Below are 14883 nucleotides of genomic sequence, written 5' to 3'. Positions count from 1 at the left end.
AGCGACTACGCTTTCCGGCGGGCGGACTGAGGCGGGAGGCTGTAGCTGGTGGTGGGAGCTCATCTTAGCGTGCAGTGGGGTCGTGTTTCGTACTGTGGTGCGTTGGTCGCGACGCGACCAGCTAGGCTCAGCATGCCTGGCGTGAAGCTGACCACCCAGGCCTACTGCAAGATGGTGCTACACGGCGCCAAGTACCCGCACTGCGCCGTCAACGGGCTTCTGGTGGCAGAGAGGCAGAGGCCGCGCAAGGAACATCCTCCCGGCGCGGGCAACCACACTCTCTTCGTGGACTGCATCCCGCTCTTCCACGGCACGCTGGCTCTGACGCCCATGCTGGAGGTGGCGCTCACCCTAGTAAGCTCGGGGCCACGGCGGGGTTCTGGGCTGGGCGAAGTCAGGCGCCCTTCGAGGGAGGAGGAGCGCCTGCTCCCGAGTACGCAGCCTAACGAGCGAGCTCTCGAAGTTTCGTAAAATTACCAAGAAACCGAGTGTGGTGTACATTCTTAAAGGCAGCGCTCGGGATAGGGAGGCAAGCGGATCCTGAGTTCGAGGCCAGCCTGGTCTACATAGTGAGACCTGGGATGGCTAACGTTTAAAGTTTAAGCTTAATGTGCTTGTGAGACCACAGAGTGGGGAAGATGCCTATAGCATGTGAACCTCTAGTTTTACAGACTGTATTTTGTCGGCCTGTCCCCCCCCCCCAGAAGCTGAAGACTATTGTAAAACTTGCTGTTTTAGCAAGATTATAAGTCATAATACCGACTGCTATTTCTGCTTTTGTAATCAATCTTGCTTCCTCTGCTCAAGAGACAGTTGCAAGACCCAGATTTATAACTTTGTGGAGTTTGCCTTTATAAAGCCCTAGATTGCTATGGCCAGGCGCTACGTCTTGGGAGCTCTCTCAGGTGCTGTCCTGAGGCACCAGAGATACAAATCTGTCCTGCTGCCAGTATTAGAATTAAAAGCTTCCGGATGTAAAACAACCCACTCTCAATACAGCTTCATTTACATCTCAGAATGAGCTCTGGATGTAAAACCTGAGCTGGCACGGGAGGAAATGCTAATATTGTCTCCCCCTCCCGCCCCCAAAATGGCTGCATTGAATCTCAGACTTGCTTTGAATGTAGCCTCACACTAGCCCCTGACCACCAAAACTTCCTGCTCTAGGTTCTTGGGAACTGGGATTGCAGACATAACTAGCATTCCTTGACATCTTATTTCTTCTTTTGATTTTTGGGAGTCAAGGTTTCACTTTAGTGGGCTTGGCTGGTCTGGGACTCTGTAGAATCCTCACACAGTTCAGCCCGCCTCCATCTCCTGAGGGCCAGGACTAAAGCTGTGTACCACCACCACACCCTGCTCTTCCACTAATTTACATTAAAACACCTAAGGAAATTTCCGGCATGACTACAAGTGCCTTTAGGCAAATTGTCTTGTTTACTGGTTAAAGATTCTTTCTAAGGTGGAGGAAGATTTGGGGTGATACTTAGTCCCTGAAGAAGTGTGCTTTTAGTGCCTGAAGTATCTGAGGATTCCTGTGCTTGTTTCTGGCCACTGTCTTTTTTTTAAGATTTATTTATTTTTATTTCTATGAGTACACTGTTGCTGTCCTCAGACACATCAGAAGAGGGCATTGGATCCCATTACAGATGATTGTGAGCCACCATGTGGTTACTGGGAATTGAACTCAGGACCTTGGAAAGAGCAGTCAGTGCTCTTAACCTCTGAGCCATCTCTCCAGCCCTCTGGGAACTGTCTTAATTGCCTGTTAGGGAGTTGCAGGTGGCTGCATCTGGAGCTTTCCACCCGACCGTACCCTGACTTCAATAGTAGGACAGGATTCTCAGGTTCTCCCCTGAGCATGACTATGGTGGGTCAAGCCTGGGGCTCAGTTAGACTTTCGTTTGTAGCATTCCGACAAGCTCTATACAGAAGAACGCAAGCACCAGCTAAAAGGGGCTAGAGAGATGGTTCAGTGGTTGCTCTTGTAGAACAGTCCTAAGGTCAGCACCTATGACAGCCAGTAACTCTGTCTCCAGACTCCCTGTTGGGGCTTCTGTGGGCACTGCACTCACGTGCCCATACCCACTTGTAGATCCGAAATTAAAAGTAAAACAAGAGCCAAGCAAAGTGGCCTTTTAAGTTCTTAAAAGTTCAAGGCCAACCTGATCTACAGAGCTAGTCCCAAGAAAGCACTACATATAACGCCCTTCCTTAACATTTCTGGCTCAGCAAAGCTAGGATGGTTGGGGCATTCAAGTATCCAGCCAGCCCAGCACCCCAGGCCATGTGAACTGCCTTGGAACCTTCACATTTGAGGCAGTCTGACTGTCAACTATCTGGGACTCTGCACCAAATGCTGTGATCACTCTCTTCCAGTGCTGTCCTCCACTGTGTCCTTTTAACAGTGTGGAAACACTTGAGTTCCCGGCACATAATGTGATAGTTCTCAGGCCTGGCCTGGGCTCCATTGTGATGAATCCCAATGCCTGTGGACTGTCTCTCTCAGACTCTTGTTGAGTCTATCCCTTTATGCCTGTCAGCATCTAGTCTCAGGTGAACCACCCTCTGCAGTGGGCAGGCTGCAGGCTCCCCTTGAAGGACTAGGGTCTGACAGTACCTCTCTGAACTGGTGTCTTATCTGTCTCCAGGATGTGACCCCATCCCCATGGGAGCAGCAAAGACCCTTAGAGCAGTACACCCAATGCTCCCTGTCTCTCTGCTCATATTTCCTTACCCTCTATACCTTCCCCAATACACAGAGTTCCTAATACTGTTCCCTCCTGCACACGCCCTCTTCCTTGAATATCTTACACCACTCCCCCTGGGCTGTCTGTCTAACCAGCCCTGTGGCACCTGGGTCTCTTCAGTTTGTACTGTTTACTTTGCAACCTTGCACGCCGAAGGCCAGGAGAGGTCTCTGGGTTTGGAGCCTGCAGCTGTGCAAACGCAGGCAGAACCCATGCAGTTCCTTCAGTGAGGCCCGATCCTGGTGGCTCCCACTACCGAGGAGCTCACACTGGAATGATTGTTGGATGTGGTAAAGACAAGCCAGCTACTTCTTAATGTGTGCTCTGCCAAAGGGCGGCATGAGACTCCTTTGAAGGGATTTCTGTTCTCATTTTCCATTAGACAAAAATCCTTGCATTTCCGGTACTTTTCATCTGTTTAAGTACTTATGCCTATTATTTATCCTCAAGCCCTTTGACGTAGGCAGTGAAGGAATTACTCCTAATAGCAAAAACCCATAAAAAGGCCGGTAGGGAAATTAGCGTAACCCTGTTTCTCTAAGCCCGTTTGTCTTTCCCCTGCCTTGGTTTCTGCTGCTGCGGGCAGTTCTGCATTCTGCTCAGATGACCCATCTGCCCTGGGTTCTGTCCCTCAGCATGCGGCCCCCTCCGCCAGCTTCTCTTCCAAGGAAAAGTCAGGGCTGGCCTTAGAAGTAGCTCAGTGAAACCCTGAAGCCAAAGCCTGCTTCTTGCTGCAAACAGGAGGTTTGACCAGGTGACCCTCCACTTATGGTGATGCACGGTGGGGAGTGGTATGGCTCTTAGCCTTGCCTGGTCTTTGGTAATTATGGAGTCTCCTGAGATAGATAATAGTGCGTAGGTACAGGGTTAGCAGGCTGCCGAGAGGGGCCGTGTGCAGTCCTAACAGGAACCAAAGGGTTGGCCCTGGCCCCTGGACAACTCTCCAGTGTGACTGTCCCAGAACAGCATAGAGGACATTGAGCAGAGAGAAAGGTTCACACCCAGCTAAGAGCCTTCGTCCCCTGTGAAGGCAAAGATGAGTCTGAGGAGACTATGGTGTCTATCTGAGATTCACTTATCTCCCTGTGGTCCTGCACAGTGGTAGAAGCATGGGTTTTCACATAGCCATGCTGAGAAGGTGGACATTAGAGGTCAGCTTCGGGTCGTGCTTTATCGTGGCTCACCTGGGAGGGGGCAGGTTATGTGATTGTGCCACCACTCCAGACCACCCAGCTTTTCATGTGCTGTTGGACTTCCCTCAGGGCTCTGAGGCCTTTGTATGCCTGTCCAACAGTCTGTTTCCATCCTAACACCTCACTCTTCAGAGGCCACCTAAGCATGGTCAGTTTGTTAATTGTTTAGGGGCTGGAGAGATAGCTCCATGGTTAAGAGCACTTACAACTCTCCAGTAGACCATGTTCAAGTCCCAGCACCTGTGTCAGATGACTCAACAGCATGACTCCATGACTCATACATTTGGCCTCCACAGGGACCTGTATTCCTACACACAGGCATACACATAACAAAACCTTTAAAAATGCATTTCATGCGTGTGCGTATGTGTTCACGCGTGTGTGCATGCATGCATGTTGCCTGTGGAAGGCAGAATGTCAAATCCCTAGACTTACATATAGTCGTGAGCCACCATGTGGGTGCTCTGTGAAAATAGCCAGTACTATTAACCTCAGCCATCTCTCCAGCCCTCTTCCCCTATTGGGTTTTTTTTGTTGTTGTTGTTTTTGTTTTTTGTTTTTTGTCCCCCCCCCCCCCCGGAGCTGGGGACTGAACCCAGGGCCTTGCACTTCCTAGGCAAGCATTCTACCACTGAGCTAAATCCCCAACCCCTTCCCCTATTGTTAAAATATTTCCCTGCCTCTGAGCATTCATGAGTTGGGTGGGAGACATGGACACAGTGAAAATTCTCTGCGATTCCTAGAGCCAAGCCGGGGCTTTTATGGCCTGGTTTACTTTATACCTCCCTCCCCAGAGTTCTGAAAGTTCCAGGTCACACAGCATTGTGTCCTCTGCCGGAATTTGGTTGGGTGCCTGGGATTTCCACATAGGAATTCGTCCTCAGCAGACACAGGGAAGGAAGCGTGTGTTGCATTCCTCATAGGAGTCAGCCTCATGGCTGTGCTCAGAGAACAAGTTCAAGGTGGCATTGTGTATGTTTGAGGCACATGTGAGTCCTGGACCATTTGGCTGAAGAGCCAAATTAAACTGTTCACTGAAGGCTGATGCTGTGTTGTTGGGGTATAAAATATGGGTTGTGCCCCAATAGTAAATACAGCATAGCTGTGATCAGCTGAACAGACTTTAAAAGATATTCACAGGCAGACAGGGTGTCCTTGATTCTCTGTGTAGGACCAGAGTAAGCATGGGGTTCATTAAACAAGTCGGTGGGTAAGGTGCGGAGACAGAAGTTGGTTGGGAGGGTGTAATGCAGGCCCAGGAAGACAGGCTACAAAGGGGGTGCCCAGAACTCAGGAACCAGCCCCAGCCCCATTGCAGACTGCTCACCTGTGAGATACACTGCTTTCCAGTGTGTTTGAGGGCCTTGTGTCAAGAACAGTAAATGGAAAATAGGCAGGCCCTGAGAGAAGGGAAGTGGCTAGAGGTGTGGTCACCTGCAGCAAAGACATGGTCGGCTTTGAGAAGAAGCTAAACCCAAAATTTAGAGTAAGGCCCTCTGATGTTTTATAGCGTTAAGTTTGGGGAAGGGAGAGAAACTTGTAGGTAGGGTCATTTCTGGCACCTGTCCCCTTAAGAGGAGATGTCGACATGTGACTAGCTTTGCAGGGATTTGTGCGATGGAGCCATTATAAATATCTGGGGATGTAACTCTAATCTTTTGGGTAGATGACCAGCATTTTTAGCTGGTTCAGTGAGTCCTGTTTTTGTCCCAATATGGTAACTCATAAGTTCTCAGGAATTTGGAAGTATTCTAGTCCACATGAGCCAGGGACCCTAAGACCTGTCTTAACGTCTGTTTTTAGTCATGAAGGAGGTTGGGGTCTGAACCAGCATCGGGGGAGAACAGCTTTTAAACAAGGCATTTTTATGTTTTTGTTTTTTAAGACTTATTTTCTTGGACCTGGCAGTGGTACCAGCACTCACCTTAATGCCAGGAGCCAAAGGCAGGCAGAGAGCTCAGACTTCCAGTCAGCCTGTCTACAGAGTTGAGTTCCAGGGCAGCCAGGGCTACACAGAGAAACCCTGTCTCCAAAGAAAGGACAGTAGTCTTGTATAGTCCAGGCACCCACACTGGTGTCAATGGACTTCTGGCCACAAACTTAAGAACTTTCTGCATACGTTCCCAAATACTAAAACCACAAATAAATGCTACCATGTCCAACTTGCATTGTTGGAGTTTGGGAATTTGACTTTGAGATTTATTTTTGTGTATGTCTGTCACAGGTAAGCATTAGATCTGCAGAAGGCTAGACTGGAGCCACAGAGCAGTGCAGTTCTGAAAGTCGGCCGCTGCTCCTGTTTCCCCCACAGGACCCCAAGCATGCTGCACTGCAAAGACATGGGTGCCATTGCACCCACCCCAGGTGCCTGTTTATAGTACTCTGACCCTGGCAGGCATCACAAGCAAGTTGCTAAGAGTGTTAAAGCCCGTATCAGACTTCAGACAAGATAGAGGTCCTGTACCTATGCATACTCAGAGCCTCTGTGAACATTAGCTCTAAATAAGGCATTTCTAACTTCCTGTGTATCTAAGTTCTAAGATAGTGTAAGTGTGCTCAAGGGTATTTGAGACAACAGTGTCATCGTCTACAAAGGTTGGAACCAGTTTTAAGTGATCCATATTTCTCAATCTCCAGCACTCAGTTGCATTAAATAATAAGGAAAGTATCAGGATGCCTCCCTCAGATCCTTCCACACAGTGCTGCTGCTGTGTGGTGTCAGCTGCTGTGCCCAGGCAGCCTGTCTGAGAGGACTCTGCCTCTTTTGTGTCCCTGGACTCCTGAGTTCTCATTTCACTGTAGTCAGAGGAAGGACTGGTGGATAAATAGGAGGGGGGCGCTGTTGCAGACCTAGTGCTGAGTGCGGTCCTTCTTCCATTTCTCTTCCTCTCAGATTGACTCATGGTGCAAAGACAACAGCTATGTGATCGCCGGCTATTACCAAGCTAATGAACGTGTGAAGGATGCCAGGTATGGGTTTGCACGCTGTGGGTGGAGAGTTAGAAGCCGCAGAGCCATCGCTGAGGTGATCTTGACCCTCTATAGCCTTCAGTTGGCAAAGCCTGTGCAAGTCGCTACCTCCCATGCCCCTGCTTTCTCAGGTGTGCAGGTGACTGGCCACATGAGTAGTCAGGGTTTTGTCCATGGCTCCTCTGTTGTGCAGGGAGGGAGCTCAAAAAGAGGAGGAGCAGCCACCAGGTCTGCCTGTGTCCACCAGCCTGCTGCCTCCCACTTCCAGACTAGAGGCTGTGGAGGGCCAAGTAACTCTTGAGTGAGTTAAAGTGGCCTGGGGTTTGGAACTCTTAGGATGGGGCCTATGTTGAAAGTGTGGTCTCTGGTACCTGAATTGTCTAGGTTCCTGCACCATGATACCCCACCTCTGCTGTCTCTTAAGCAAACTTTTATACCTGCTTCAGTCTGGGGCCATGACCGTAGCCAAGGAAACCTTCTGTCAGGGTGGCTTAGGAGCTAATAGGTGGGCTGTTCCTAAAGGGGAGGGCCATGGCTGGAACTCAGGAGCTGCACAGGGACCAAGCCAGTGACAGCAGCCTCCATCCCTTAGCCCTCCAGGGCCAGCGAGGAAGAGCTGATAAAGAAGGCCACCTCCAGAGGAGCAACATCCTTTGGCCACAGGACATGGCCAGCAGCCAGCCTGATAGGTCCCACGTCAGGGAAGGGAGGCCCAGGTCAGTCGTACTGATGTCCCTCTTCCATGCCCTCTGCTGTCCTCCAGAGGCTTCCTTTGGCTGCAGCCAGCTAGAGGCCAGGGGACAGCTGGAAAGTACCCACAGTAAGTACTGGGGTTTTCTTGTGTGGTTAGATGGAGCCAACAGACCCCAGTGTGATTCTGTAGTGTGGATGTAGCCCAAGGCTCTTCTAGAAATGAAACAGTGAGCTAGAACTGCCTCGCTCCTGCCACTGGGGCTGGGGGGCTTGTCAGGAGCTGTGCTGTCTCGCTGAGTCAGTCAGGGCGTCTCTGGCACTGCCCACACCTGTGAAAGCCCTGTGCGCAGTCCCCTGGTTCTGCTACCACCTCTTGTTCTCTTTGCCCTCCGGCCCTTGATTCTTCCTCTGCGTGGGTGACAAGTGCTCGTCCACCTGCACAAAAGCTGCTGTAGAGGTGCCGGTGGGTAACTAATTCGACTGAGCCAAGCAGGGCCCTTAAGTCTCTGAGGACCCTGTAAGAGGAAGCAGGCTCTGCCTGCAGAAATCACAGACCTCTCCCCAGCAGCATGGCTGGAGAAGGTTTGTCAGTGTGAGGTACCAATGTCATTTTGATCAAACGGGGTGGCACCAAATTGAAAGCTCACAGCATAGGGAGATGTAAAATGGCTTAGAGTCCTAAAATGTGGTATGATTTAAAAAGAGGATTCGGTTGTTAGGGCCCTGGACCTCCTGTGACAAGTTGCCACTTGAGTAGCAGGCACTCGGATAGTGTGGGCTCAACTTCCAAAACAGTCCACAGCCCAGCAGGTCAGCAGCTGCCCTAGGCCACACTCCAGGAAGCATTTCCCTTCAGAAGGTGCCCGAGGGTCTGGTCTGGCATTCACAACCCTAAGTCATCTCACTGGAGCCAACACTCACCAGTGGTTGACTCCATTCCACTTACTGATTCAGGTGGTGAGCTGAACTGACAGGGCTGTTTGGCTCAGCTGGAGTATTGTAGCGCTCACAGGTCCTTCTCTACAGCCCAAACCAGGTGGCAGAGAAGGTGGCCTCCAGGATCGCAGAGGGCTTCAGTGATGCTGCACTCATCATGGTGAGTTCTCGCCCTCCAGCTGTGTGAGCTTCCCTCCTGGGGCTGCCCCAGCTCCAAGCCTTAGTGTTGTTCATGGTGGTGGGTGAATGAGCACCACTGCCAGCACGACATTGAGACAGGGCTCTCAGCTCTAGCAGTCCTGGCCTGTTTCCATCCTCACTGAACCTAAAACCCTGGCTGTGGCCTGGTAAATACCTGGGCCATGTAGTCTGTGGGTTGGGAAGTGGAGCTGCACTGCGTAGTCTGAGAGCTTGGCCTAAGAGGGAGGGGAGGGCTCAGGTTGGGGCACTTTCCTCAGCTTTTGTGGAAAGGTGGGAAGAGCTTCACATTTGCCCTGCACCACAGAGCCCAGGCAGGCACTGCTCGTCAGCACTGTACTCATGCCTGTCACGACCCCCACTTCTCAGGTGGACAACGCCAAGTTCACGATGGACTGTGCAGCGCCCACGATCCACGTGTATGAGCAACACGAGAACAGGTGGCGGTGCCGAGACCCACATCAGTGAGTGCAGCCCTCCGCCTGGGTGGGCTCGGGGTCCGGGTGGTACACCGTGGCACCACGCTCCTCCAGTGTTTGCATTCGGTCACATGGGTGCTTAGCCATGTCCCTTTAGGTTCTTCAGAGCCCTGTTTGCAGGGACCTGTCCATTCACACAGGTCCACGTTCCTGTGTCTCCCAGCAGCTGCTCTGTCCCTAGCAGCCCATGTGATCTTGGTAAGTATGAGGCTGACTCTCCTGTCTGTCCTGCAGCGACTACTGTGAAGATTGGCCGGAGGCTCAGAGGATCTCCGCTTCGCTCCTGGACAGCCGCTCCTATGAGACACTTGTAGATTTTGATAATCACCTGGATGACATTCGGAGCGACTGGACAAACCCAGAGATCAACAAAGCAGTTCTACACCTGTGCTAGACAAGGACCACGACTGGAGACTCCACTACAGAGAAGATGAAAGCGTATTTTTAAATGTAGAGGCATAGTGGGTTAGCCCATGGGAAGCTGCAAGTCTGTAATGTGTGCCTTGGAACGGGTGCAGCCGGCATCCTTCAGGGCGGGGCTGTGGAGAGAGAGCTGTGGGCTATCTGGGCTTTGGGTTCTTAGTCCTGTGCTGCCCAACCCTGCCCATCAAAGCTCTTTCTGCTTGTCCCAGGTTATTCCCATTAAACAGTTGTAGCCTTTTATAATCCTGAGAGGATGTATTTCGGTCTTTACTCTGGTGAGTGTGTGGGTCTGTACTTGGCTCCAGGCACCTTGAGGGACCGGAGCGCCATCTGATTGGCCAAGGCGGCATGGGACTGGAGCTGCACTGCTGCACAGGCTCACAGTGGGGTTGGGTAGCACTGTTGCCTGAGAAACCTCACAGCACAGTGAAGCCAGCCACTGATGAGAGCAGTAATCCCAGGAGAAGCCGAGCCCGTGAACTCCCGTCTTCAGAATGAGAACTGCTTTGTGTTTAGAATAAGGAGGGGAGGCCTTAACGCTCAGATGTTCTGGGCAGTGTCCTTGCTAGCTTGGACCCTTTGACCATCTTAAGAAACAGTATGCAGGCTTTTTGGTGCATTGTGTGTTGTCCTTTGTGAATGTCCCACAGGGAGAACAGTGCCTTTCCTTGGGCTTTATGAAGCCAGTAACAGTGTTCCCCATGCTCTTACAAAGTGGGAAAGCCAGGGTCGCCTTAGTGAGTGGTCTCTGTGGTTTCTCCCCGGTATCCAACATTTGGCTCGTTTTGTTGGTTGGTTGGCTTTCGTTGTTGTTTGGAGGAAGTGCCTAGTCTTGTTCGGGTAAGACTGTCCCCTTCTGGTCCTGATTGGCATGGTGCTCACTATGTGGAAGAGCCTGGCCTCGGACGTGCAGTGACCCCCTCAGCCTTTGTATCCTAGGTACCTCGATCACCACCCTCCCAACTCCCCTGAACCTTCTAAACTGGCTTCCTGTGTCTGAACAAAGGAAGGTGTGAAGCATCAATGCCCACTTGTCCTCACCCCAACCTCAGCATTGCCTTGTTTATTTTGAGGTGGGAAGTGTCAGGAGGTAGCCAGGGCTGGGCTATTGTGTCTGCTGGACCAGGTAGCCCAGGCCTGCATTCTAGCACAGAAGACAAGTCGCAGGTTTGAATCCAGCTCTTCATGATGAATTGAGGCCAACTTAGACTGAGAGCCTGTTCTGAAAACACTGACGCATCCAAGACTCTTACCTGGCTTTGAACTCTTGCCTTGTGTGCAGGGACAGCTGCCCCTTTACAGCATGGCTAGCAAGTGGTCCTAACGGACTAACGGACCTCGCTCCTGGGAACAGAGCCCAGGGCCTCAGGCAGGAGAGACCACCTGCTCTCAGGACTACCTGCCCTCAGGTGGACGTTTTTTACCTATCTTACAGCACTGTGCTCTGATAAAGCACCGAAACTAATTTGGGGGAAATGGTTTATTTCACCTTATAGATCAGATCGAGGGGAGGAGCTGGCTAGAGGCAGGAACTGAAGCAGGGGCCTTGGAGGAGCTGCTTACTGTTCACTTACATAACTCAGGACCACACTCCAAGGGCAGCAGTTTCTCGGTAGATAGGCCATCTTCCTAGGTGACTAGTTTATGTCCAGTTGACAAAAACTAGCAGTGTTTTAGGGTTCTCTGAACTGACAGAATGGGGGGAAATCTGTGTAAAATGGCATTTATTAGTCACAGGCTATGGTCCAACTATTCCAACAATGGCTGTCTCCCATTGGATAGTCCAACATTTCCCTCTTCAGTCCGCAAGGCTGTGTGTCTCAGCTGGTCTTAAGTATGTGCTGAATCAGTGTGGCCTCCAGTGGCATTGAAGGGATGGATTTCCCAGTGAGCAAGGATGAGCAGGCAGTGAACAAAAGCTTCCTCCTTGGATGCTCTCTGTATGGCTGCCAGCAGGTGTAGCCAGACTCAAGCTGGATTTTTCCACCTCAGATACAATCAAGAAAAGTCCCTCGTAGGCGCCCAGCAGCTTGGGATGTAGTTAATTCCATATAATGTAATGTAGCGGTTCCAAGTAGTGTAATCGAGGTGACTGCCAAGAGTCTACCACAGACAACTGACCGTTTGTTAATATACACAGGCGTCACTGTGATGCCACAATCAAGCTGCTTCTGGCCAGTGTTTGAGCACAACAGAAACTAAAGTAGGATACCGTTAAAAAGTACACCTGTGGTTCCAGTACACACTAAAATATACAATGTTTAAACATTCCAGAAAAACTAGAAAGGATTTTGAAGGCCCCGTCATAAAGCAATGGTGAAGAGACAGGCCTGCTTAGCCTGCTTTAAAAGTGCAGCGTGTGCATTGAAATGGAGCCTCTTGTAGGAGTTTGTATCAGTTTAAAAATTTTTAATGAGTTTTCCACTTGATTTCATTTTTTTTTTTTTTTTTTTTTTGGAGACATTTTTACTATGTAGCCTTATCTGGTCTAGAACTTGGTGTGTAGACCAGCCTGGCCTTGAACTGGAAGATCCACCTACTTCTGCCTCCTATGTGCTGGGATTAAAGGAGCTTTTTACTTCTAGAATCGCCTTTAAGGGGGCTGGAGAGATGGCTCAGTGGTTAAGAGCGCTGACTGCTCTTCCAGAGGTCCTGAGTTCAATTCCCAGCAACCACATGGTGGCTCACAACCACCTGTAATGGGATCTGATGCCCTCTTCTGGTGTGTCTGGGGACAGCTACAGTGTACTTATATATAATAAATAAATCTTTAAAGAAAAAAAAATCCCCTTTAAGATGGGAGCTAAAGAGCTGGCTCTTGAAGTTTCAGGAGACACCATGCCCTCCTCTGACCTTCACCGGCACATGGGTGCACAGACATCCATGCAGGCAAAACACCCTTACACAAAGAATAAAGGACTCCAAGATTTAAAAACAAAAAGGATTGCCTTTAAGAATTAAGCTAGGTAGGGGCTGGGGATTTAGCTCAGTGGTAGAGCGCTTACCTAGGAAGCGCAAGGCCCTGGGTTCGGTCCCCAGCTCCGAAAAAAAGAACCAAAAAAAAAAAAAAAATTAAGCTAGGCATGGTGGTACTTACCTTTAATCTTGGCACTCTGCGAGCAGGCAGATGTCTGTTAGTTTAATTCAGCTTGGTCTACATAGTTCCAGGACAGCCGGGTTCTATAGAGAAACCCTAGCAATAAAGTATGGTGGCATAAACCCATAATCCTAGTGTCCAGACTGAAACAGGATTATCACAAGTTGAGGCCAGCCTGGGCTACATTCTGAGTCCCAAGACAACCTGAGGCTAGAATGAGGAAATAATACAAAAGGATACCAATACGGTAAAGCAGGCAACAGCCTCATCAAACTGGGGAGCCGCTTGGGGAAAGCTGACTTTCCTAAGTTAGAGGTGTGTGGGATGGTGACCAACCTAACCCGTGTGTCCAGACTAGAAAGCAGCTTGGAAGCCCTGAGGAAGTCTTTGTATGGCCAGCAAGGTGGCTCAGCAGAAAAAGGCCCACATGTCAGAAATGTGCAGGCTGTCCACTGACCTCCACACGTGCACTGTGACACACGGTTGATAAATAAACGTTCTTGCTAAAGCCTTTGTATAGTTAGCGTCATTACTCTAGGAGCTTGTCTTCAATGTCTGGAGAGACCTATTGTTTCTGTATGGCACTTTCCACTTCGACCGAGACCTGTATCAGGTTAGGCAGGAAGCTCAACAGAAGGTGTCCTGCCAGCTCGAAGGTCAGGGCATGAAAGTAAGTGGCAGGGGAGGGGGTGAGAGTATCTGGTGTCTATGTGAGTGTGGGAGGGGGTGTTTGGTGGGGAGGAGTTTGAGGTGCTAGAGATGGACCTAGGGCCTCTTACATGTTCTGTGAGCACTCTACCCCATGGTATCCATCCTCAGCCCTGGAAATAAATATCTCACCCTCTTCAAATTGGCTGCAACTTCCTGTGTGCCTGTGACCTCCCCAGTAGAACCTGTGTGATCCTTCATAGCCATTTCTGAGACCTTCCATCCCCGATGATCTGCTGCCTGGAGAGCTACAATCTAGGCTCTGAAGTGCTGGCTCTGGAATCAGATCTAGGGCACTGCAGAGCAGTCAGGGACCCATCCACCTTCTCTGCTGCCTCTGCTTTCCAGTCAGGCAACACCAGCCCAGCCAGGACCTGCCCCCGAGTAGAGGTAAGCTTTGGCTCAAGCTCGTACCATCTTGAAAAGCAGAATCCCATGCAGTGCTTAGTACTGGCTGAGAAAGTTCCAGACACCATTGTAAGTCTACACTTATGAATACTTGTGACATCCCATGGGCAAACCCCTGCCTGCTAGGAGCAACCAGGAGGGGGTTGGGAGTCAGCAATGTCCAGGAACAGCCACACTCCCACGTTCTCTCTGTTACCTGCCCCTGAGAAGGATCCGGGCATTTCTGAATTGGATGCAATCTTGGACCCTCCTAGGTTGCCAACAGGCCTTACCCCCTTAGGGAGATGGCTTAGAACCTGCCAACTGGTGTCAACAGCCCTATACCACACTGGGATAGTCCAGAATGGGCTGGGTGAGCCCCACTGGCTACACTAATTCTGTGGCCCAGAGGATGTTCCTGTCCACACCCCTCTGATAACACCCATGGAGGCCATGCACAACAGAGAACATGACCACAGTGGAGTGATGTATGTCTAGGATGTGTTGCTGGCCAGATGCATCCCAGGGCACCAGGCCATAGACAACAGCATTTATCAAAAGGCTAAGTGAACAAAACATTGAAAAGCTGGCATGGCCGCCTCATCTCTCTGTGTCCGTCCCTTCACCCAGTATCTCCGTTTACAGATGGGGCGACCAAGGCCGCCCAGCCTGCAGCAGTGACTTAGATGCACACAACAGTAAGTGATGGAGGGTGGGGCTTCAACTGGCAGTGCCTCTACTGGAGACAGACTCAGTGTTGCTTGGCATGTGTGAGACCCAGGTTTGGTCCCCTGTACTGCAGAAAACCCTCTCTCTGCACTCAGTGCCCTTCCAGCCACAGCCCAGACCAAGTACCCTTTATTACAGAACCAATCCAGGCAATCAGGAACAGTCAGGCACCCTGTGTGTGTGTGTGTGTGTGTGTGTGTGTGTGTGTGTGTGTGTGTGTGTGTGTGTGTGTGTGTGTGTCTGTGTGTCTGTGTGTGTGTCTGTGTGTCTGTGTGTCTGTGTCTGTGTGTGTCTGTGTGTGTCTGTGTGTGTCTGTGTGT

At 50.6% G+C, this 14883-nt stretch overlaps 1 protein-coding gene across 3 annotated transcripts; it reads left to right on the top strand.

Moving 5' to 3' along the window:
* The first annotated feature begins 9 nt into the window (after nt 1-9).
* Nucleotides 10-9891, top strand: Emc8 (ER membrane protein complex subunit 8). 3 transcript variants are annotated; one of them, XR_015643425.1, is made up of 6 exons: nt 10-354; nt 6837-6913; nt 7506-7629; nt 8561-8702; nt 9110-9204; nt 9454-9891. XR_015643425.1 is itself a non-coding variant. In XM_087594911.1 (6 exons), exons 2-6 carry the CDS (start codon nt 6907-6909, stop codon nt 9611-9613), a joined length of 456 nt encoding a protein of 151 aa, XP_087451037.1. In that variant the 5' UTR covers nt 10-354; nt 6837-6906; the 3' UTR covers nt 9614-9891. The 3 variants fall into 3 exon arrangements, 2 of the variants coding, with proteins under 2 accessions (XP_087451037.1, NP_001012165.1); XM_087594911.1 differs by having other exon boundaries at nt 8633-8702; NM_001012165.1 differs by lacking the exon at nt 7506-7629 and having other exon boundaries at nt 21-354; nt 8633-8702; nt 9454-9882.
* Nucleotides 9892-14883: the final 4992 nt, after the last annotated feature.

The sequence above is a fragment of the Rattus norvegicus genome, chromosome 19 (assembly GCF_021556685.1).
Source record: "Rattus norvegicus strain SHRSP/BbbUtx chromosome 19, alternate assembly SHRSP_T2T, whole genome shotgun sequence".
Taxonomy (NCBI): Eukaryota; Metazoa; Chordata; class Mammalia; order Rodentia; family Muridae; genus Rattus; species Rattus norvegicus.
The sequence above is the reverse complement of the archived record's forward strand: the minus strand, read 5'-3'. Positions and strand labels throughout refer to the sequence as shown.

What these genes read in the sequence shown, in the direction of transcription:
- Emc8 (NM_001012165.1), top strand. Translation starts at nt 133, where the DNA reads ATGCCTGGCGTGAAGCTGACCACCCAGGCCTACTGCAAGATGGTGCTA. An exon ending in GAACGTGTGAAGGATGCCAG is followed by an intron (nt 6,914 to 8,632) that starts GTATGGGTTTGC and finishes CCTTCTCTACAG; the next exon opens with CCCAAACCAGGTGGCAGAGA. An exon ending in GTGATGCTGCACTCATCATG is followed by an intron (nt 8,703 to 9,109) that starts GTGAGTTCTCGC and finishes CCCACTTCTCAG; the next exon opens with GTGGACAACGCCAAGTTCAC.